At 36.2% G+C, this 25,421-nt stretch overlaps 2 protein-coding genes and 1 pseudogene across 2 annotated transcripts; 2 read left to right on the top strand and 1 right to left on the bottom strand.

Moving 5' to 3' along the window:
- Positions 1 to 1,125: 1,125 nt before the first annotated feature.
- On the bottom strand, positions 1,126 to 7,273 carry LOC132063639 (putative transcription elongation factor SPT5 homolog 1; annotated as a pseudogene).
- A 7,645-nt stretch (positions 7,274 to 14,918) lies between these two features.
- Positions 14,919 to 18,259, top strand: LOC132063637 (prefoldin subunit 4). The gene is made up of 3 exons (XM_059456290.1): positions 14,919 to 15,092; positions 15,186 to 15,302; positions 17,860 to 18,259. The coding sequence occupies exons 1-3, from the start codon at positions 15,084 to 15,086 to the stop codon at positions 18,118 to 18,120; spliced, it is 387 nt and encodes a 128-aa protein (XP_059312273.1). The 5' UTR covers positions 14,919 to 15,083; the 3' UTR covers positions 18,121 to 18,259.
- A 1,141-nt stretch (positions 18,260 to 19,400) lies between these two features.
- On the top strand, positions 19,401 to 24,961 carry LOC132063636 (sec-independent protein translocase protein TATA, chloroplastic). The gene is made up of 2 exons (XM_059456289.1): positions 19,401 to 19,983; positions 24,728 to 24,961. The coding sequence occupies exons 1-2, from the start codon at positions 19,639 to 19,641 to the stop codon at positions 24,848 to 24,850; spliced, it is 468 nt and encodes a 155-aa protein (XP_059312272.1). The 5' UTR covers positions 19,401 to 19,638; the 3' UTR covers positions 24,851 to 24,961.
- Positions 24,962 to 25,421: the final 460 nt, after the last annotated feature.

The raw sequence follows: 25,421 nt of genomic DNA, 5'->3' as shown, positions 1-25,421 counted from the left end.
GTGAGGATTAGTCATTTCACATAAAATAATTCTTGTTCTTATTGATATTCGAGAGAAGGAATGATAGTACGTACTTGATGATGACTTTTGAGATGCAATGTATCCATTCAAATATGCTAATTTGCAGTTACATTACATGGTAGAAATTGAAAAGAAAACTAGGCTCGACTTTTGACAGAGATAACACTTGTGTCTATAAATTTTTGCAGGGAAATTTATTCATTTTAACTGTATGAGCCATTTTTTTCAATTTGCGTCAATTGACACCCTTTCATTTGAAAAATTTACATTGCGTATATAAGTATAAAAATTATTCATATAAACTTCTTGAATTTTCTGGACTTATTTGTATATATACTTTTTTATATTTTAATTCTTATTAGTGAAAATACAAGTTTCGCCACGACCCTACAGGCTACAAGAGAAGTTAAGGTGAATAAGAGAGCAGTGACAATTGAGTAAAGGCGTGATGCAAATGGATTATATGGATAAACAGCATATAAAGCAAAAGGAAACTTGAGATGTCAGTTTACATTGACAGCCCAACAAACCACAGAACTGAAAATGAATGGTTAACCCGTTTTCAATTCATTTTATTATGGGTTAAACAAGAATGAATCCATATTAGTTAATATCTTAAATGAGCAAATTGAGTACAGTTTGAACTTCAAACCAGTATTCCAAAGTGACTCGAACTTCGAAATTCAAAATTTAGACACTGGCCTGAAGTTTGCAATCCTCAGTTCAAACATCAAGTTATGCCTTGCATAATCAAAATGAGTTCACATCGCTTAAAGAAAAACATGTACATGCCACTATAATCAAGTGTCTAGATGACAGAGGTTTTATTTGTAATTTATAAAAATAGTGCCGCCCCAAGCTATGACAAGCTTCTAATAGTCCAAAAAAAATCACCAACATAAGAATAAGAAGAAGCCTCAGAAGAAGGCAGCAATTTTGAACATATTAAAAAGTGGCTAAATCTTAAATACAATGTGAATTGTGGCTATGTTTTACTGAGAATCATTAAAGCGGCTACTTGGATAATTTTTCCAAGAAGATTGGGTCATTTTACTAGACCCTGTGACCTTAATGCTTGTTTCATAGCTTTGAAAGGGAAAATAAAAACAAACTGAAGCATAAACTAGCTGCTTCTTTTTTGTGGTTATAGTCAGAAAAAATGCTAGTTGATTCCCCAAAAGAAATGAATTTTCCTTGTAAAACCGATAACTCTCCTATAGGTTCACATGCTTGTATGTTCAGTTGTTCACCACAATTTTGGGGAGAGAAATAAGAAAAATCCCAAATGACGAAATGGTACATAGTACTAAAAACACACTGCGAAATCTACATATCAAACCATCACACAATCAGCAGACAGCATCACCTAAGAGAAAATTGACTTTGCCAAGCTATCATCTCAATTTTCCAAATTTGATTCTGCCAAATGACTTATAGTGAAGCATTATACTGACACAGAGGATGCAGAAGGAAAAAAAATTACTATCAGCACTCCAGAAAGTTCAATAGCTGATTTCTCTTGTATGATAGCAAACAAAAAAGATGATTTTTTATATTCTACTTATCTATTAGCATATGAAATATAGTGCAAATGCAAACTATTGTTGACCCCAGCGTGTTCAGTAACTAGAATTGATTGTCACTACGCATACTCTAACTCCAAACATAACCATGTCTAATATTTTAACATCAGGAGTATCATCAACCTTAACAATACCCAGCATTACTGTGTTAGTCCAACCAGAGCCAGGGGTAGGTGCTTATTACGCCCTTGAACGAGGAGGACTCGACGGCTGAAAAATGAAAGGAAACATTACAATCACATTAAAAGAGAACAATCCAATTTACACAGAAATGAAGTGGAAAGAGAAAAAACCTGATATTGCAGACTTGACCCCCAAGAAGCAGGGTTTCCGTCTTCCCAATTGTCCCTAGCATTTTGCAATTGCAACCAGTTAATATCAAGAAAATGGAACTGCAACCCATAAAACAGTAAGAGCAACAAACTGAAATTGCGAGACTGTAATCTAAAGGGTGAGCCGGCCACCTAAAGTGTAATCATGAAATAAAAGAAGACCAAAAAAACCTGCACTTCACTCTTTGTAGCTAAATGCACAAATGCAAGCACTACACCATAATTTAATCTGATCCTCACCCATCTTATATACGAGAAATTCACACGTGAATGCATATGGACAGATCCGCATTTCCATGATCTAAACTATAGAATAGACATGAATGTCACGTTTTAAGTGAAGACATAGCTCATTTTCATTTCTTTTAGGATGATATCAATTAGTGTCTGGTCAAATAAGAACTAGGCAGGATGCATGGCCTTTACTTCTTCTATTTTCATAACCTAAGCCATTTGTCTTATTTTCTCCTATGATACAACATACCTAGGTGGACGCATTGGATTCCATGCTCTGTGAGGCATCAGCGTCCTCATGCCATCATGGATAGGTGTTGCTATTGAGGAAAATGACCAAAAAAGCGAAAGTCAAACAGCTGGAAAAAAGTAAAAACAGATGAAGAACACCACAGCAACAAAGCAGCAGAAAAATGGACCTCCAGGATCTCTCGTGGGTGTCATGACTGGATGAAGTGGAGTCCTCGAAGGATGTGATGGTGTTTCACTTCCCAAACCATGTCTAGATGGCTCTCCAAAAACAGAACAATAATTAGACAGCTAGCACTCAATAACTCAAAGTTTCCAGCAGAAATACACTTACCGGATTGGTGTGGACACATTAACATTATCCAAAATATAATTGCGATCAACTGCAAGAAACATTAAAGTCAACAATGAATGTTCAGCAATTAAAAGTTGGATAAACAAAAACTTCAAAAAGGAAATGATAGTGTCCATAAGAGGATTCGACTAAGCTTACCTCCATAAAAATACAAAGAAGACGGCCTTTTGTTTTTATCGAATCATTTTTGGTTCAACCCACCCCACAACCCAAGAAAGAAAAAAAAAAATGAGGGCAACCAGATTGAAGAAAAACTTGCCTCTAACAACTTTCATCTGGGCTTCCAGCTCAACTCGGACTGAAGTTCCTTCGATACCAAGAACACACCCCTTACAGCCTTTATAGGGCCCAGGGCTAATTTTCACATCAGCTCCAATTTTCACATCATGCCCTCTTCCACCTCTATGTCTGCCTCCATCTAGAGCACACCAAGCATGAAAGTTAGAAGAAACAATGATTTAAACAGAAAACAGGAAAGTAAGGTTCACAAATGTGAAATGTAGCATTTAATCTAAAAGGCCAATGATCAAAAAAAGGACTCCATAGGTATATAAAATAAAAGGAATGACTTAGAACATCAAGATAGCACCATTATCAGAAACTCATAGCTCATAGTCACGCCACCTCTAGAGGATCTCATTGGATATTGAGGAGCATGGGATGGAGTTCTGAGACCCGCAGATCTTGATGAACACAGGTTACCCTAAAGGAGTTCCATTTAGGCAAAATTTTCAGATAGCAAGAGAATAGTTATGATATGCAAAAACAATTGCTCAAACTTCCAGAAGCAACAACATACAGATATACATACATTTCTATCACCATTTGCCTGTGAGCCACCAATCAACTTACAAGATTGGCTTTTGGCACAAATGAAACCAGCATGCTCAAGGTGATGGCGATCATTAATAAAAACAATTCCTTTGAAGATGTGTTCTACAGGACCTTGTTTTCCCTATAATTAACAAGAATGGTTATGACGACAACATACACAACGTATGAACAATGTCGGTAACAAGAAAATCTTTGGAAAGGGCATACTCACTTTGAAAGGACCCTCAATAACTTTTACCAGGTCTTTCACCGCTAATTGGTTCTCACAGTAATCTTGGGCATATCCTTTCTTCTCAACTTTCTCTTTGATCTCTCTAAGTCTAACAAGTGCTACCTCAGGTCTATCAGGCACACCTTTTAGGACCTATTAACATCACCTAAATGTGAGCAACACAATTAACGTAATAATGTCAACCTCAAAACTATAGTACTCACCTGGAAGGCTTCACTGTCTACACTTATAATCACACCAAAGCTTTTATTGCTGCACAAAATGGAATCAATTAAGAAATTTAGATATTGGTTTGAAAAGGACTAAACTGTTTAGTGCAGAACCCTTAACCCTTATAAGAAGAAAATGCTTACTCTAGTTTTACAAGGTCATGGAGCTCATACTCCCCAAAACGAGTGGGACCAGATGTAACTTCAGAACTCTGAACAGCATTATCAGCAAACACACAGAGCTGCAGATACAAAAAAATGGTATCCTCATTCTTCTCAAGGACTTCAGATTAGAGACCTCAAGTTACCAGATATGCCCAACTTACACGCTCCTTAGTTGTATTTGATATCAAGTTCACCACATGCTCCTTAACAGATTCAACCATACCAGTTGCACCTTCAGATGAACCAGATATTACTTTCACGTGATCTCCCATCTGAAAGTACTTGCGTAGCTCTTTGTCACTAAAAGCCAGAGTTTCCTGCCAAAGGAAACATATTAATAGTAAAAAGTACAGTACCCACTTCTTCTAACACTCGATGCATGAACAAAACATTTTCAAAGAAGGGGGAATAGTACCATAGGAAGGTCTTTCTCATCTGGTCTGATATGAACAGTATCTTCCTCAACTTTCTCAACACAGCCTTTCAAGTTCCTTTGTCCCCCCTTCACCACTATAACGCGGTCACCCTTCATAAAACGAAGCTTTTCAATAGACTAGCTGTATTGCCTTCACCACCCTCACCAGTTTGGCGAAATTTCTCAAGTTCATCAAAAGTTGGATGTATGTTCTGAGTGCTGATTGATTTCATTGCCACTGTCTTATACAAGAAACCATCTCTGAACGACATATTTCCAATATTGTCAAAATAGTCACCTGTCCTCGTGACGTATATTCATCTCTCTGCAAACCATGAAAAACAGATTTAACAATTCTATATAGGCCATCGATTGTGCTCTTATTGAAGCTAGAGATACCAAGGAACAATTACCTAGCTTCATCAATATTCATTAAGCGCGGGGGAGGAATAACTGCCTTGTTCTTTGGAACTTCCCTTCCTTCTACAAAAGCAGTATCAACAATGCAAGAAGGAATATCTACTGTTCATTACAATATCAACATTTTCTTTTCTTCAGGGGCATCAACATTTACTTTTAGGTTAGTAAAAAATTTAGTAATTGCCAAAAACCAGTACTAGATAATGATGGGGATCTACAAAGGTGTATAAAGTCAGCAAGTTAACTAGATTAGGAAGTCAAAAAGTTCTAACGACATTAACATTTAATACTCGTGCATTTCCAGAATGCAGAACCTATCAGTCTCTTCTGCAAATGAAGACTCTAAGTCTCTAATAATATTTGAAATACAAGAATCGATCAAATAAACATACCAACTTGTTTGCAAGAGCCTGTAAGTTAACCCTTGGAATTAATTTTACAATGACCCTCTGGCCCATATCATCTACATGCACAACCCACAAAGCAGAAAGATTGAATATCACAACAGAGCATCAAATAATTTACTCATTGCAAAACACACGATGCAGAATAGTTGACAACCATTGCAAGGTCTGTCTTGTAAGTTCCAGTCTTCATTCTGACCCAAGTATCCTTGGCAAGATCAACCGCTTTGCTTTCAACCGTAAGGATACCTGTCATCTCTTTGATGGGAACTACCTTTACGTTAGCGGCATATATATTGCGCATACCCTTGCAAGCCTGAAGTAGATTGGTGGCGTACAAATAATGGGGTTATTGGGTACTCAATACACAAATTATGTTATATAACGCTTAATGTGAATAAAAAAAGGCGAAATCTATCATATATCACATACCTCCCTCACATGGGCTTCTTTGTCTGCTTCAATGTATATAAAGTTCTGAAGATGATCAAGGGCTACAACTGATCGAATTTGCAATTCTTGTCCGCTATCAATTGCCTTTTGCATTAGGCAAGCTGCAACCTTCCTCTCATGACCAATCTACAGAACACGATGTTGAAAGAAAATTACAAGATAAAATCTTGATGGTTACAAATAGAAAGAAAACGTTGAGCGTTAAGAGCAGAGTGCCAACACCATACCGCACATTTCACCATCCACAGCTTTGGATCTCTGACAGATGGCAAGAGAGCTTGCTGCTCAACCTCTGTTGCTTCCTCGTCATACTCCACATGAGCTGACCTCGCATATCTCTGCTGAATGCTCCTCGTAAGCTCCTCAAGGTCTTCTTCTTGGTCATCCTATGGCAACAGCCGGTGACGATATTCACGTCTGGCACCATCCTCATCAGGTATCTCCGCTCCACCATCCACTATGAAATCTGCAAACAAAAATCTAACAATCAACACCAACACATACATAAGAACAGAAAAAGCTCAAACTTGTTAACATTTATAAACTAAGTTTCCGTTATGTTTATTCTAGACAAATAAATTCAGGTCCTTCGAGCTCACAGTGGAAAATAAATTTCAGCAAACACAAAGTGGACTGCGAGCAAACTACATGTAGTACAATTTTTTTGATAGGTAAAAACTATATAGAGTATATCGAAATAAAGATTTCCACAAAGCTGATGCCACTGCCTACGACAGCTAAGCCAGAGAGGATCTGTGCCAAATAATTTCCTTTTAGCCAATGGTGGTAAATATAACCAAACCATTTGGCTGATGCACTGTGTCGAATAATTTTCCCGAAGCTGATGCCACTGTCTACAACAGTTAAGCCAGAGGGAATCTGGGTCAAATAATTTCCTTTCAGCCAATGGTGCTTTTTTATAAAGCAACGAATCCTTTCAGCCAATGGGATTAAATATAACGAAACTTTTTGATCCCAGCCTTAGACAATCCCAAGTAAACTAAGGTTCGTGAGCGACCATTTCTTCCAAATTTCTTATACGTAACATTTTTTATACAGATTTCATAGTCTTAAACATATCCAGTCCCTTCAGAATCCATCTTTATTCTACTTTCAGTAGACAAGAAGTACCTACAAAATCCTTGCACCAAATTCAGAAATGCGAATCACAGAATAGTTCCGGCTTACTGCCTTCTCTTGATTATCCTTTTTCCCCACACACACCATATTCCACTAGTCCCAATCCTCGTTGCCTATTCATCAGTGTTCCGACAAAATTACAAGCCCAAAATTTCTACTTTATAGCATTCTAAACCTAGGCAAGTGAAACCTATTCACTTGCTCTACATCAACTCTTTTGTCATATCAACTTTATAAGAAAAAACATCACTGAATTCTTCTCCATTTCTAGATATTTCTAGGTTATACTAGACATATTTTCCTAACACCTATGACATTTTTTTTTTTTGATGACATGGAACCCGCGGCCTATCCTTCTTAAAAGTGCGCACGAGAAACTAAACTCCGTGCAATAGCCTGCAAACCACACAAGAGAGTTAACCCGCACTAGACAAGTCCCGTGCGACGAGCTCGACCCAAAAGGCAAATCCCCTGTTGTCGTAGGCCGGGGATTTCGAACCTGAGATATATCCATGAGCTCCCACGCTTTCATATCACAATAACGCAATATGTATTCTACTCTATTAAAGAGCTATTCAAGCTTAACTTTGAACCTGAGAATTCTGCGTTTTTAATTGAAGCTATGGCACATTCAACTTTCATGAATCTTTTTCTAAATAAAAACTACTATAACTTTCAAATTTTAACTACAATAAATGCTTTCTTTCAACCTCAAATCAAAATAATTTTCAAATCCCGATATCAAAAAAACAAAAAATTTCAATACATTTCCTGATGAATTCTTAATTAATCAATGAAGAATAAGGAGTCTGTATGTCGCGTTTAGGCCGCTTGGGGGCTTTACCTGACTAACAAAAAGCCTAGGACGAAGTGATCTTAGAAATTAACCAATCGCATTCCCAAAAAAATAATCTCAATATCGTATTAGTCAAGAAGAAAAGCAAAAAATGTGTTTTCATTATGATCTTACGGTAATTACTTAAATAGGGTCAACTGGTCAAGTTTTACTACAATTACTTGAAATATGTTTGGAAAACAGCCTTGGGTATGGCTTCAACTATTCCCGCAGCCCGTTAACCATGGACATATTACGTCCTCTATCACCGCCCTCATCTTGATAAACTTCCTCTTCTGCTTCCACGTCGTCGTAGTGCCGTCGTCGCGGCATTGTGTAAATTGGAGAGTTTTTAGGGAATTTCCAAAAACTCTCTCTGTAGGTTACGGTTCAGTTTTGCTTGCATGGTATGGCGTATCATAATTTGCCCTTAATGTATATGTGTAACTTCTTTTTATTTGCATCATATCCTCCACTTCTAAAATTTTACACCCTAACCTATTCAGCCAAAAATTATAGGAGTACTAAATTTTACGAGGGACAAAATAAAAGTTGCTCCTATATAATTATATTTAAGGAAAAGGTCTATTATTATTTTTTTTAATTATTTTTTATTACATAGGGGTAGGGGAAGGGGAAATGGGGGAAGGGGATTACAATGTGGGGATTCGAACCCTCACCAACATTATTTTGTTATGTATATATAGTAGCCCTTCTTGCGTAACCAACCAAACTCCCTGGAAAAATAGATCCCGCCAATAGATCCCTAGAGTAAAAGGTATTATTACTATGTTGATATTGCAATCTTTCAATTATCAAAATTACTTTTGCGATATTGCATAATTCACTTATCAGCGGATACAAACTTACAATCATTATTAACGCGACCTCCCTATTAAATTGGTCGACAATAGACTGATCTACCCAATGTGCACCCACTTATTCGCAAATCGCAATAATCTAAAATATAATGAAAGAAAATCGTGTACTACCATTAATTTCTATATTAATTAACCCGATCAATCTATAATTTATCTGCATGTCTATTAATTTCTTAAATATTACTTCCTCCGGATCAAATAGAGTGTCCAGTTAGCCATTTGCACGTACAACCCTTAAGAAAATACTAATTCCTAAAAATAAAAAAATAAAAAAGGTAATTTGACTAATCTGCCCCAAATTAAATAGGTATTTCACTATTGACCTTGATCACATAACACTTAATAGGGCCAAATCTGAAAAAATAAGATTAATTTTTTCTTAATTTGATAAGTGGACATTCTTTTTCATTTGATAATTGGACATTCTTTTTCACCAAAAACAAAAAAGGCTAAGTGAACACTCTTTTTTATCCGGAGGAAGTTTTTTTAGCTTGCTCAGCTGTCCATTTGAATCTTTCACAATAGTTATGCCATTAGTTTAAGTCTCCAAATAGTTATAATCTTATGAAAATTGAAAATTGAAGAGGCTTCTTTTTCTTTTGTAATTTAAATAGAATAGATAAATTAGTGAAGATGTACTTTCTCTGATTCATGTTATATGGCGTTTTTCGTTTGGACACACTCCTTAAAAATTTCACTTACCTTTAAAAAGTAAGAGGATATTTTCACTAAACTATCCTTAATTAAATAGTACCCTTTTTAATCCAACCAATTTTATTGCAAGTTAAAAATGAGTAGCGTCATATTAAAGGTAAACCTGTCAATTGGGCATGGTCGGGCCGGGCGATGTAAATGCTGGCCACATGGGGGCCGGTTCCGGACCGATCGGGGCCATAGTTAAGGGGCCGGGCTGGGGGCCGGATTTGAGGAGGGGAAAGGGTGTCTGGCCCAGCCCCCTACCCGGGTAGGGGTACATAGTGGGCTAATTCAGGCTGGGCCGGGTTTTAATTGTTTTTAAAAAAATTCTAATCTGTAGTAAATCAACATTTGATAAATATTTTCGGGAATCACAATACTTTTGTTTTGTTTCAAAAGAAGTTGCAAAGGCGTATTAGTACAACATTTCTACATTAACTAGAACTCCACAAATCAAGTAACATATTTCAATCGTTATCAACCTATACCTATGATCTCTCATCTTCTTAATAATTAGCATTTTGTATTTCTACTCATTTCTCACCTTCTGATAAACTTTAACCCCTCTATCCAAAGATCCGCTATAAATTTCTTCACAAAATTGCTCCAACGCACTAGTTTGTGTCCTCTATTCCAAAGTTATATCTCGTATACTAGAATACTATTAAAGCTATAAACCATTAAACATCTATTATTATACTGTATATTTATATTATACATAATTATATATTATTATAATACTATGTATATATTTATTTAATTATACACTAGTATTAAATATCAGCATTATGTCGCTTATGTACATATATACTGTGTATATATTTATTCCACCTATATATTCAATTATCTATAATATATATATATATATATATATATATATATATATATATATATATTTTATTATTATTTTTTTTGTGTGTGTGTGTATTTAATATACCCCGTATAAATATATTTATTCCGCTTATGTAATAGTATAATATTGTATATTCCACGTATATATTTAAGCATACCTTGTATAAATATATATATATATTCCACTTATATATAAGTGGATATTAGTTAGTGTGATTTCCTCCTGGTGTATAGTTTGTACGAAAGTTATTTCCTCCCCTTGCAGCATTCATATGGAGGGAAGTAGACTATGAACAATTGGTTGTTTGGTTTAATTTCCTTTTGCTTCTCATTTAGCACTAGAAGTGAGAAGGCTTGTGCCAGTGAAGGCAATGGATTCATCATGAGTATGCTTCCTCAATTTATAGTGTACATTCAACCACATGAGGAACTGAATTAATCTCTTCTCCTGTTCTGCTTTGTGCAGATTTTTCTTAGCACCACAGGTACAATTGCAACTGTACTGAGTTTTCGCATGTAAAGTATTCAATTCTTTCCACAACTTCTTCATTCGTGTATAGTAAGTGGTAATGTCTAGAGTTCCCAGAGATAGTTCATTTATCTCTCTCTGAATCTGATAAAGCTTCGCACCATTTGTCTGATCATATCGATCATCTAATTCCTTTCACAGCTCAACTGAGTCATTTACATACTCCACATTATCTGTCATTTCTTTCGCAAGTGAATTTAGGATCCACAAAGTGACTATATCGTCACACCTTCCCCATTAACGATACATGATGAACCAGGATCTGGTCTCTTACATTCACCATTATAAACCCTAATTTGTTCGTAACTGAGAGTGCTCGAAGAACACCTCTCCTCCATGACATATACCCTGTTCCATTGAAAGGAACTGGCACCAACATTACCCTGGGATTATCATATTGATGCATATATAGTGATGAACTAGTATTGACAATAATGTCGCTAGATTGTTCATCATTTTGAGTAGATTGTTCGCTATTTCAACCGCCATTTGAATAGAATCACGATCTTCCAGATTATCACATAGAAAATAGAGATTGTGTGCGATTTAATTGTAAAAATCGAATTCGATAACGAGAAAAGATTAAGGAGAAAACAACAATGAATTAATCGCAAAAATCGAATTCGATCTATGAATTCAATAACGTGAAAAGATTAAGGAGAAAACAACAATAAATTCAAATATGTATGAAAAATGAAAGAACTAATCGCGAGCTAACCTTGCTCTGATATCATATTAAGAATCAGAAGAAGTGGAAAAGCATATCAAGTTCAATTGTAAGAGCTTTAATGGAGAATCAGCTATGGAGTTATCAAGCCAAAGCAGAGAGGAATTGAACGAATTGAAAGAGACTAAGAAGCAGATATTTGGGAAAAACAACTTGATTGATTTCTTTTTGTGTATTACAATTAATATATGTAAGTGAGAATCAATAATGAAAATATCTAAGCTCCTATACTAACTTATAGTTGTCAATGAGTTGTCACTCTACTTCAGCCGACTATCACTAACAACTAATCTAACAGTGAAATGTCTAACTAACAAACTGATTGTACTAATAAGTAATTACTACTCTTAACTGATTTGATTTTGATTTTAACTACGGGCGGCAAGATAAGCGCATGAAAACATGACCCGCCCAACCCGTTTAAGTTTGGGCTGATCATTGATCCACCTATTATTATCTAAGCATGTAAGAAGTTGGGCTGATATGCAGCCAAATTGATCCATCTGAAATCTTGTTAACATATTTTTAAAAAGGTATTTGTTTATTTGATATGTCATGTATAAAAATAATAAAGAAAGAAAATAATTTTATTAGGTATTAAAAACTTATACAAGAACAAGCAAAGAAATTAAAATATAGTAAGAATTGGACGGGTTGGGTTATGATCCGCTTTTTAGCCCATTTAAGTCCAACTCATTCTAACCCAAGTAACTTTTGGACGAGTCAATAACCAGCCCATTTATTAAATCAACTAATTTCAACATGTTCAAATTCAACCCAACCAGCCTATTTGACCCTCTAATTTCATTTTTTTGTGCGGACTACCCGTCAAAGGCATTGGTCTTTAATTTTTGCCCCTCAAATTGCTGGTCTTTAATTTTTTCCCTTCGCCTAATACCATGAGGTTTGGGGTTCGAACTCGGTTCTCTAAAAAAAAATCGCAAGGCAGAGTTTTGTAGCAAAATTAGGCTTATTTGGGCAAAAGTTAGGCCTTAAGGCACAACTTTGCAAAATTCCAACCGAATTAAAAAAAAAAAATTACCTTAATGCAAACCTCTACCTTAAAGTAGAGTTTTGACTTATGTCTGAACCCAAAACTCTATCTGATCAGGTAGAGTTTGACTGCAAATTCTACCTAAGGCAGAGTTTTAACAAAAGCCTACTTTACAATTTTTTTAATTTTTTTTTAACTAAGTAGAAGTTCGAATTCGAAACCCGAACGAAGGACAAAAATTTAAGACCACCAATTTGAGGGAACCCGAATCATTTTTTTGCGCGGATTGCCCTTCTTTGGGGGTGGTCTTTAAATTTTGCCCTCATATTTGTGGTCTTTAAATTATGCCCCTCATATTGCTGGTCTTTAATTTTTGCCCTTCTCATTGCAACCTGAGCGTTCATGCAGAAATCATGAGGTTCTGGGTTCGAACCCCCGCTCAAGCATAAATTAAAAAAAAAAAAAAAAAATTCAAGGCAAGGCAAGGTTTGGGTTGCGTGTATGCCGGACCCGGCATACATTTGTTAAGGAATTATCAAAGTTATGCCGGACCCGACATACTCATGCCTTATGGGCAGACTTAGCATAAGTATGTCGGGTCCGGCATAACTTTGATAATTTCTTAACAAGTTTATGCCGGTGGAGGCATATTTATGGGCAAACTTTTAATTAAGCCTTAACTAAAAGTCTTTTCCTAGTTATGCCTTATGGGGCAGACTTTTAGTTAAGACATAACTAAAACTATGCCCCATAAGGCGAAACTTTTCCTTAAGGCATAACTAAAAATTTGGGGATAATACTCAAAATACCCCCAACGTTTGACCAAAATCTCAACTACACACCTAACCTCATGGGTCCTATTACCCCCGGACAAATTTTTTCGTAGCAAAATGGCCCTTTTTTTGCCGATGTGGCGAGAGCGTGAATACACCGCCCGGGCGCGTGACGGCCTTTAAAAATCGCATCCGACCGTTTTTGGACGCCAACTAAGCCGCCACATATGATGCCAAGTAGATAAAATTTGAACTCCCTCCATTTTTAGGCTACTTCATCTTCATCTTCACCCTATTTAATATCCATCCCCATTTTTTGTTGTCAAAATAATATCCATTATAAACGAAAATCTCAATCAAGAAAATCCACATATGATTCCGAACAACTTGTTAAAGAACAACTTTTCACCATAAACGAAAATCAAGAAAAAAATGAAAAATCAAGAAAGAAAAAGGAAAAATCCGGAAAAAAAATAAGGATGAAAAATCTAATCTTGTTAAAGAAAATCCGACTGGAAGTTGCTTGTTTGGAGTTGCTACTTGTTGCTTGGTCGAGTTGTTTAAGCACTAATTTTTCGAGTTGATTTTGGGAGAAAATTAAACTCCATTGCTAAGAATTGAGGAAAGCATGAAGAACACCAAATGGGTTTCTCTAAATTCTTGATTGTTTAATCAAATTAATGGATGAACTTTGTTCTATTTGGTGTTAGGAAGCTTCCTTTCACATTTGGGTTTGTTTGGATTAGATTTGAGCAAGTTGGTGTGATTTTTTTTCAACTCCTAATGAAGATGATGATGATGATGATAATGATAATGTTGATGAAGATGAAAGGAGAATTGGGTATGGGTTTTGATCCTTAATAAAAAATGGAGTATGAAAATTGAGAGTTTTTTTTTTTTTTGAAGAAGAAGAGTAGATGGATGGAGGAAGAAATTAATAAAAAATGGGGCAAAATTAAACACGTGGCACGTGGGCCGAGCTGCGTGTGGACAACCGCCATTTAATATTTGGGGTTGGCGAGATTGGGACACATCAAGAAAAAGGACATTTCGATATCGAAAAAATTTGTTCGGGGGGGGGGTAATAGGACCCCCGCAAATGTTAGGTGTGTAGTTGGGATTTTGGTCAAACGTTGGGGGTATTTTGAGTATTATCTCAAAAATTTGTCTTATAAGACAAAGTCTATGTCTTAAGGAAAAGTTATGCCTTATGGGGCATACTTTTAGTTAAACCTTAACTAAAAGTCTGCCCTATAAGGTATAACTAGGAAAAGACTTTTAGTTAAAGTTTAACTAAAAGTCTGCCCATAAGGCATAAGTATATCGGGTCCGACATAACTTTGGTAATTGCTTAACAAGTGTATGTCGGTGGGGGCATAGCGAAATTTAAACTCTGTCTTGCGAATTTTTTTTAAAATTTTTAATGAAATGGGAGTTTCAAACCGGAAAACCCATAAATTTTCTTGCCGACGAAAATTTAAAGATTTCAAACAATTTAAAAAAAAAAAAAACCACCCCAAAAAAGCCAACCCGAATAGGGATAATCGTGCAAATTGTCCCCCAAATTTAAACCAAAAATCCACCCAGAACGACGCACGAACACTCCTGAGCGCGGGGGTCGAAGGTTACGGAGTGATTTGCTTTTTGTTTTCTTTTGGTGGTGCAGGGGTTTAAAGTTTGCATATCGGAAACATAGGAGTGGAGTCTGAACATTCTCATTTCTCGCCAACAGCCTATCGTCTTCTCGAAAATGCAGCAGGTGAGTGAACTCTAAACCCTAACTTTTACCCCCCTTTCACCATTTGGGGCTCCTCTAATTAACATTACTTACTATTGATTTTGTGGAAAAAAGGCTGGTACCTCAGGCTCTGAAGTGGAAGTAACATGGGAGGATCAGCAGAATATTAACAAATTTGGCAGATTGAATAACCGTCTTCACGAACTCCATGATGAAATCAAGATCGCTAAGGTAATATGCCCCGCTCTCTTTTTTAACACTCATGATACGTATTTCCACTTTCAGTAGGTTTGTGTATGTATTTGCCGAAAAAGGGGAAAAGTTAAGGAAATCCGATGTAGTTTTGGAATTAATTCATACTCAATCCAGAACTTAAAATATAGGAATCACTCATATCCATTCTGCTCTATTCAGGATGATTTATTCCAATCCAATAATAAAATAGGAGTAATTTGTTACTTTAGGACCAATTGGGGTTCTTTGGAACTATAGTTTCTTTAAATATCACACTAATGACATACTAGTGACAAACACTAGAAGCGAATGTGAGTGTTAACCACAAAAATTAATCTTTAATCCCAATAGTTGGTCTGATCTATATTGATCCATTGCTTTCGTTGTGTTATGTCTTTAGGTAGGTGCACGTTCTTTTCATATAGATTGTAGGTCTTTGTTGATGATTTAGATCTACTTTGTCCATTTTTATCACGTTCAATCATTATAATGTGGTACCCTTGAGCCAGTGCGTATAGAGGGCTGCGTATGACATGTCAGAAATTATAGAAAAGAGGTGGTTTTATCAAAAATTGTTGGTCCTACATGCTTCATGTGTATGAAAACCATACTTTTATAAGCTTTCTTGTTTGCTTTGAGGACCATACACGTCAACAATGCTCTCTTGTTCGTATTTAATACTCCCTCTATCCCATTTTATGTGACACTCTTCCTTTTTAGTTTCAAAAGAGTAGCTTTCTGTATTTAGAAACAATTTGACTTTAAGCTTTCCATTTTACTCTTAATATCATGATTTAAACATAACTGCCATGACCTGTTTAAGACTACCAGTTCGAAAAAGCCTTCTTTTCTTTCTTAAACTTCTTCCAGTCAAACATGTTCGCATAAAATGAAGCGGAGGGAGTATATGAGTTCAAGTACCGAGAAATTTATCCAGGCAATTAACTCTCCGCTTTCCTCCATTTGGCTCTTGAATCATGAGCAGCACAGAGTCGTTCATTGCCCACTATCATTCTCATTTGTTTGAGCAGTTGCAGACCTAAAACTGTTAAATTAATATATCTGTCTTCTCTAACAATTAAAACTTCTGGTGAGACGGTTCACATAATTTAACATGGTATTAGAGTAGTTAGAGATAGTGGTTCAGTGTTCATCACCAATAGTCAAAATATTTCCACATGATTGGCCGAGAAAAAAAGATTCAGGCACACACATGAGGGGACTTGTTTGCATGCCTAAAATAAGTAAAAGTGCAATTACAATTGAAACTACTGCACAAACAGACGTTTAGATGTGCAACGACTAGCTCTATCCCACCTGCATGGCTGTTAACTTTTGTGGAGTCAACAAGAAACTGGTTACCATTCTGTTTTGTAAATATGTGCAAGAGTAATAGTTAGAACATGCGTAATGCATATAGAGAGGTCACATCAAATCTATAATATAAAGTAGTATTGTCATGAATAATATGATTCTTTTAAATTGATAGAGTTTCATCTTTTTAAAGATTATATTATTGTGACAATCTAAACAAGAAAGTGGGTCAAGTAATATGGGATGGAATGAGTACATTAAAATTTAAAACTATGAGGTTCAGCAAAATTTAAGAGTTCTTCGTGACTCTGAGTGGGCAGGCTTCTATTTTGCTTAGTATTATTTGGGGTATTTTCATTTTCCAGAAGATTGACACGTTAACGTTCTAACTTTAGAAGAGTATGGGCTAGGCAAGGGAGGATAAATTATTCTCGTAAGCTAATGAGCAAGTGTTTTCTCAAGTCCACCTGTAAACCTCAGTCATAGAAGGGGCCCTTGTTATGCTTCTAAGATAAAATAAACGGAACGAGAAGTTTCATTTTTGGCATCTGCTATATATCCACCTACACATACCAGATAGAGGTGAATCTTATGATCCTTGATGCTTTGTCAATTCCTCCGTGAATCTTCTGTACTATACGTGTTCTATCATTTTGTATGTTTAGATATTATTTTATTAAACGCATCTATGTGCAGTGCAGAAGAAGGTGTACTGGTAATATCAGAATAATCTGTTGCTTTTAATGCTGATACATATTCGAAAAGCATATAAATGGGGGAGTCCATGAGTAAGCAAAGTTCAGCCCAACATTTTCATGTGGTCAACTTTTGGGTTTGCTTATATTATGGTGAAGTGCAGAAAACTATTAGTTAGTGTGTACAAGTAAACAGGTGGATCTTGGATAGGAAGATCCCCTTGCTTGTGTCGAAAAAACGAAGGCTAAAGGTAGTTAAGTGCAAGTGTTGATTATATATTATAGGTGTTTAACATAAGGAATTTAGGAGGAAAGCAGTTTTGGGTGTAAATATTGTAGACTTGCTGCAAGTGATCGAGAGAGAGGGACTACAGAGAAGCAGGACCTTTAGGCTAGCAAGAATTTTACATTGTTCGTCAAAAGTAAATGTCTTACTTCATGAGCAAGCTATGTGAAAAAAATTGCTAATCATGGCAATCTTATGATGGTTAAATTTCTCCCAACGTACTGTTCTGTCTCTACTAACTCCATTTAATCTTTCTCAGGAAACATGTGAAAATCTTGAGGACGCAAGCAATGAGCTAATTCTGACCGATGAAGAGATAGTACGCTTCCAGATAGGGGAAGTTTTTGCTCACGTGCCAAAGGATGAAGTGGAGACCAGGATAGAGAATATGAAAGAGGACACTAGCAAGAACTTGGAGAAACTAGAGGAAGAGAAGGAATCAGTAGTTGCCCAGATGGCTGAACTTAAGAAGATATTATATGGGAAATTCAAGGATTCAATCAATCTTGAGGAGGACTAGTAAAATTTCATAATTTTCGTGTGCAACTGCGTTTGATTTTGCTCTTTGTGTTTAAGGGTATTCCTCTTGATTGGATTTTTCCATGTCTTGTGTCTTAAAACAGTTGGGATTCTTAATTGCCTCAAGAATATTTTAAACATGCAGGTTTTTCTGTTTCTTTTCTTTTCCCCCTTTCTTGGAGGGGACTGTATCAGCTGTACTTCTAATCAAGCTCTGCATTTTTGTTATTACCAGATTAACCAATAACAAGTTAACAAAAGCAAGCCTTGTCAGTTGGTACTGTTGGACCAGAAATTATTAATATTAAAGCTCTAAACTAAAGTTGAACTAGCAAGAGAACAAAAGATGCCTAATGCACTAATTCAGGGAACTGCGTTTTGATGCGCTTTTTTTTTTTTTTAAAAAAAAGAAATTATTACATAGAGGTAGGGAAGGGAAAATGAAGAGAGGGATTACAGTGAGATTCGAATTTTCACCAACGGCGCGAAAGTTCGGTGGCGTAGAACCAATCAGCCTTGGGTGTTTACATTTTGATGTGCTTCGTTCTGCATCAGCGCAACTTTCCTATAGAGAAACAAAGCTAAAATGATCGCCAAGTAGAGCGGATCTGGTTGATATTCTCTATCATTTATATGTTTGATTAAGCATGAGTATATTAAATTTTCTAAATAGATTTTGCCAGGTACCCAAATATATAGTGTTTTTGGTTCAAAATTAAAAATATAAAATGGTAGGTATGTATCAGGGTGAAAGCCAGAGCAAATAGAATTGTGAAACTTTTACAATATATTCTAGGTAAGGTTATGAGAGAAAACTTCATTTCAATTTTTAATTTAAGAAATTTTCACATACCAATATGCACTCACACTTTTTATCTATTTAATTCAAAGGCAACTCATGCCGTCGAGTTAAAAGGATAGGTTATAATTTAGTGAATTATAACGGAAGAAAAAAAAGGGGAGATAGCAACGATCAAAGATTAATAATCATCTCTCCATAAATACACACCTTCTTCTTTCACTTTCATTTCTTTCGCTTAATTAATTTTTCAAATCATTGAAGCCAATTTTTATTTGTACAAGATCTCTGCAAAATTAACTTCCAGTGATAAAAATAGATGAGTGAAGTAGAAATATTATGGGGTGAAGATTAAAGAGAGCCAACAAGGATAAAATAGTCCAAGAAACATGATTTTTTTAGTTTTTTAACACATTCTCCAAGATAAACAAATTTTCTAAATCAACTCCCAATAAATGTCATAATGTTTTCAACCTACTCCATCAGTGTACCCAAACTAGAAAATCAAGAATTTCTAAAACCCCACCAACCAATCCTAGTTCCAAGGCCACGTTTTTCTTACAGAAAATTAATTTCTTGATAATAATAATAATACCCACAAGGTCAGCAGAAGCCGTACCCAATAAAAATTCCCCAAATTATCTCTCTTTTGCTGCACTAGTCCAACACAATCTTGAACAACAACACTGTAGGTCTTACCATCAACAAAATCCAGAAAAAATGGCAATCATCTCATCTTCAGCTATTGCTGCTACAACTCTCTCTTTATCCCTTACACCAAAACCCATTTCTTCTTCTTCTTCTTCAGCTGTTTCAACAGCCAAGATTCCAACTTTATGTTCCTCTTCTAGCTCTCTTTTCTTCAACAGCAACAGGGCCCTGTTTATGGGTCCTGCTAGAAAAGTGACTAGCAGTGGAAAAAGGGGTCTTTCTTGCAAATGTTTATTTGGGCTTGGAGTGCCTGAGCTGGCTGTGATTGCTGGTGTTGCTGCCCTTGTTTTTGGGCCTAAACAGTTGCCTGAAGTTGGCCGTACTATTGGCAAGACTGTCAAGAGTTTCCAACAGGTAACATTTCCAAGAAATTTAGTCCTTATATTGGATAGATAATTAAATCACGAACTAGTTACACAATCAGGTCATTTGTTAGTTAATTATATGTAAGTCTCTTGTGATTAGCTGAAATTAGTAGTCTGATAGAAATGGTAACTAACTTTCAATAAGTATCTGTCAATTAATTAACTGTGCTTCAATAAGAAATAGATAATTCACCTACCGGAAATTTAGAGATTTGATAACTTAAAGAAAAATTGAACCTTTTAGATTTCAGAATAGTGGTAATTCATTAAGAATTTTGGTGAAAGATCATGTTTTTCTAATTTACTTTTGGGATTTGAAAAGGGTGTAACTATGTGGAGGTTGTTCTCGTATATTTTGCGTGTGTGATAGTTTCTGGCTCTGATTTGTGTGTTGGGTTTTTATGTTTTGACTTTGGAAATGAGTTTAGTCCCCTTTGGGTGAAAAAGTGAAGGTCTTGATGTGGAGGAAAAGAAATTCAAACATCTAATAGACCTGGATGCATAAATAGTTCTTGATGTGGAGATAAGGTTTGATAGTTGGTTAGTAACTGAACGAGTTCTTTCTATGAGCTTGGGTTGGAAGAAGAAATTGAAATACTAGCTATTGTGCTGGTTGAAATACGAGGAGAGGTGATTTTTTTTTTCTCATTTCCACTGGGATTTTGCTTGTGAGAGGATATATATTTCATAACATAAATTCTCATGACTCTAGAATTTTCTTTGTGGCAATTGACATAGTCATTAAATCTGCATTTGGTTCTAGTGAACAAGCTAGAAAAGGAGGCGTTGTATCTTGGAAAATGCACATGTCTTCGATGCAAATTCAAATGTTATGGATGTGCAAGACAAAGGAAAGTGAACTATCAGATGGTCATAAGATTACAAAGCAAGCCTGAACCTTTAGGATGAGGGTTGTGAAACCATAAAAAAGAACATATAGATAAACATAATTATGTTAGTGTACCTGAGATCTTAGATGAAGACGACCTCTAGAAGTTACTTCAATCATCAGGCAAGATGACGTAGTTTTTCTATTTTCATTGAGGGAAATCAGAATACCTTTTGACTGTGAGATAAATTGGTACTTCATTCAGGGTGTTTTAAGTGCGTATTATTACTCATACTCATAAGCTCTTACCAAAGTTTGAGTTAGACAAAATCCAGAGTTGAAATTCTTTGATCGTAATCAGAAGATATTCATCCTAATTGATGGTGCAGATGTATTGGTAATGAAATGGTGTTTCTATATAATGTGCTGGACTTCCATTACGCTTTTGAAGTTTAGCTTTAAGATGATGTAGATAAAAAATATCATGAAAATCATGGGAAAGTTCTGTGAACTATTATGGAGGGTAGAGCGTAGGAGCAGTCAAAGTTTTCGAAGGAATAGGTCTGGTGCACATCTTTCTGTTTGGCTTCAGAATTCCCATATTTCTAGCGGGGATTTTGGTGATAGAATTTATTTTCTGGTGAAATGTTTGCAGATCAGATACATGGGAAAGCCACATTCTTGAATACTGACAGACATTTTACTTATCCACCTCCTGAGAAGGGCCCAACTCAAGAAAAGCAAGTCTTAAAAAAAAAAAATGACAAGGCTTGGGAGAAGAGGCATAGCCTGTCTCTGTGACTAAATAGGAGTGAAAACACCCATTTCTCAAAAAAAAAAAAAAAAAAAAAAAAAGGTGGATATTGCCTGTTCTTCAATTAGAAATAGATAATTCATCAAGTCGATGATCTTCAGAATCTACCATGGAACCTAGGTTGTCAAGTGGGCTCCCTCCCCACTAAGTACCTAGGGATGCCTCTAGGTGCTAAAAACAAATCCAAAGAAATCTGGGATGAAGTTTTGGAGAGATGTAACAAGAAGCAGGCAAGGTGGAAAACTCAATACCTCTCTTTGGGTGGCAGAGTTAGACTCATTAATTCTGTCTTGGATGCCCTCCCTACATACATGATGTCTCTCTTCCCACTTCCCAAAGGAGTAGAGAAAAAGATTGACAAATTGAGACGAGACTTTCTTTGGCAAGGTAATAAAGTTGATGATGAAAGGAGATGCAAGAACCTGGTCAAATGGGACTCAATCATTTTGAACAAGAAAGAGAGTGGGCTCAGCATTAAGAACTTAGGATTACACAACAAAAGTTTGTTGCAGAAATGGCTATGGAGATCCAATTCAGAGGACAGTGCTTTATGGAAAAGATTCATTTCCCAAAAATATGGGATGCTAGATCAATTGATTACTAAAGAAGTTAATGGACCTTATGGTACTAGTGTAGGGAAATCTATTAGGTTCCAGTGGAATGAATTCTGGGCTAATGTAGATATCATAGTTGGCGATGGCAGAAAGACTACTTTTTGGGCAGACCACTGGATTGGCCGTAATAACCTTCAATCGACTTTCCCTGACTTATACTCTATAAGCCTCCAAGCTCAAGCACAAATCAGTCAAGTTTGGAGCCCTCAAGGGTGGGATCTTATTTTCAGAAGAGCTCTCAATGATTGGGAAATTTAAAGCTTAACCAATATGTTCCAACTTCTTAGCTTCCTTTGGAAGAACTTCAGTTTATGCTGACAGACTAAAATGGAGATTGAACAACAAAGGAACTTTCTCTATTAAGTCTGTTTACTAGAACCTCAACCTAGAACAACATTGATGGAGATTAGGCCCTGGAAGCTCATTTGGAAAGTAAAAATTCCTTTCAAGGTCTCTTGTTTTGTTTGGTTGGTTGTGAGGAGGGCATGCCTGACCCACGAGAAATTACAAGGTTTTTAGATTTGTTCAAGATGCTCCTTATGTGGTCAAGATGGTGAAACCAATAAGCACCTTTTCTTACACTGCAACACAACTACAAATCTGTGGAACATGTTCTTTTGTATCCTTGGTATCAATTTGACTATGCCTAATACTACTGTGGAGCTTCTCAGATGCTAGAAGAGTGTAGGGAAGAGAGGTGGAGAAGAAGACTGGTGGCCGATCATCCCAGCTTGTGTTTGGTGGACAATTTGGAAGGAAAGGAATCCTAGAATTTTTTAGGGCACTAGTAGCTCTATCCAGAAAATTAGGATGAATTGTCTAAATCTCTTCTATTTTTGGTGTAAACAAAATTTGTGGAGGGAGATAGGACACCTGGTAGATTTAATAGGACAAGTGTAAATGTAAATTTTTTTTTTTTTTTTGTTGGGTGCTCCCTTATACTTTTCTCCTGTAAAATAATTTTTGTTTCAATTGAAGCTGAATTTTACTGTGAATACAAGTCGTTACCAATTTCAAAAAAAAAAAAAAAAGAGTTGGATATTGCCTGTTGCTTTTTAGGATTTTTCTTGAAGATTGAAGAGTTTTTGGGATCACGCAGTAGTTGTAAGGAAGTTTACACCATTGCTATTCTCTGTAGTATAGCTCATGTCTGTTGCTAAGAATATGGAAGCACAGAAAGATAAAAATACGAGATTTTTCAGACCAGCCTCCGCAGAGAGTCCTCGTAGTGCTGATCTACACATTTCGCAGACTGAAGCTAAGTTTGTGAATACATCGTAGTTGAATAGTTCGGTAGGCAAAAGAATGAAGATAAGATGAGTAAGTATAATTAGTTAAATTGATGCATCTCTGTAAGTGTTGTTTGAGATAAAGAAATTGGAACTCTAAAGATTGCTCTTTCAGCACAAATAATATCAGGCTGCTATCTCTCTGAAGATTGCTCTTCCAGCACAAATAATATTAGGTCGCTGCTGAACCTACTTCCTTGCTTTATAAGGTGTTGGTGACTTCAGTATTCTGGTTATTATGGTTTTGAGACTCGGTTAACCCGTCGTGTGTACGCATTTGATGATGGAAGAGAATTGTATTGAGGGTGGCAATCAGGAAGATGGCTTGTCTATCATGATATGGGAAGATAAGTGACTCTGAAGATGGGTATCTCGGTGAGTCGGTGTTACTACTCTCTGGAGCTTTAATATGGTTGCTGATCTTTCTTGATCATGATGGTTATTGGTAGGAGTCAATTGTGAGTCCATCCTAAAGATCTGGTAGGATAGATGATGAATTTAGCATTTCCCAAAGAGGAGTTTGTAAAATCAGGGTATGGATTAAAAGAGAGCAGTAAAAGAATGAGATTCAGTATAAAGACAGTTACTTTCCAAGGTTTCCTATTCACAGGTCTTTATCGGGGAAAAAAAGAGTTCCTATTCACAGGTGAGAGAGCAGCCTCTCCCTGTTCTTATGTCTCTACTACAATCTGTATTACATGGACTCCTTGAGGGTTATCTCATACGGGTGCATGTAAAAAGACATGCAACTAATTGCTGATTCTTAATGCATTTGTGAAGAATCTGCTCTAGCTTCCAAGTACACACATATCACTCTGTTCAATGTGGGTACATCAAGGCCAACAAATAAAACCCACATTCAATATCCTTAAATGATAGGGAAATGGCAAATGCGTACAAGCGAATCCGTAGTTCCAGAAGACTTTCCTGCTCTCAAGTGCTGAGATAATAGTTAAAAGACTTGTATATGGAATAGAGATGTGACTACATTTCTTTATTGTCTCATTGAAGTAGGAAGATGTCTTTATTGAATTTACATAAGTAGGGTACCACTTGTGTGTTATAGCAGAATAATTTAAGATTCTCTTTTTATCATCATACTTTTGGTTCAATGCTCTTGAAGGCTATAGAGGGTGATCTTCTGAAGGAGATGCATTACATAATTTCTAACATATGTCATAATACAGGCAGCAAAGGAGTTTGAAACTGAGTTAAAAAAGGAGCCTGAGCCCCCAGTCGAAAAGGCCATAGAGGGTAGTCAAGAAGAGAAGCAAGACGCTCAGGTTGCAAGCACCAACGAGAGTTCATAAAACCATATAATGTAGTTTGCCACTAGCTATAGCTTCTAGTTTTTTACTGTTCCTGCAGCACGATTGTTTCTTGTATTTGACTAGTAATGTTGAGCTATTGTGTTTGATTTACATTCCTGCATTTACCCTCATTGACAGGTTAACCATGCCTTGGCTCCAACTCTTCATTTATTCGATATGGTTGCCATATTCAGCTAGGTTCCAGTAAAATACGCTACTATAAACATTGATACAAAACACACACACACAATTAGCGATAATCCTTGCGATGCTTCATAACCGCAGACGCTGCTCAAGTCGCAAGCCTATACCTTCGTGCAGAGCATTGAAGTCACAAGTCCTTGCCCTTCCATAGTCCTATTCTACTTTTATGCAAGTAAATTTCAACCATTTCCATAACATTTTTCCCCTAGATAATGACGGTGTTCACCAGCTTACTATGTAAATAACTTTTCCCCGTCGCTGTTTAAGCATGCAAGAAATTTTATATATAACTTTCTAGAACTTGCACATTTCTTGTGTTAAAAATACACCACCGTTCCTTGATTCCTTTACAGGATCATGTCCCTCG

This window comes from Lycium ferocissimum, chromosome 7 (genome assembly GCF_029784015.1).
Source record: "Lycium ferocissimum isolate CSIRO_LF1 chromosome 7, AGI_CSIRO_Lferr_CH_V1, whole genome shotgun sequence".
NCBI lineage: Eukaryota > Viridiplantae > Streptophyta > Magnoliopsida > Solanales > Solanaceae > Lycium > Lycium ferocissimum.
The sequence above is the reverse complement of the archived record's forward strand: the minus strand, read 5'-3'. Positions and strand labels throughout refer to the sequence as shown.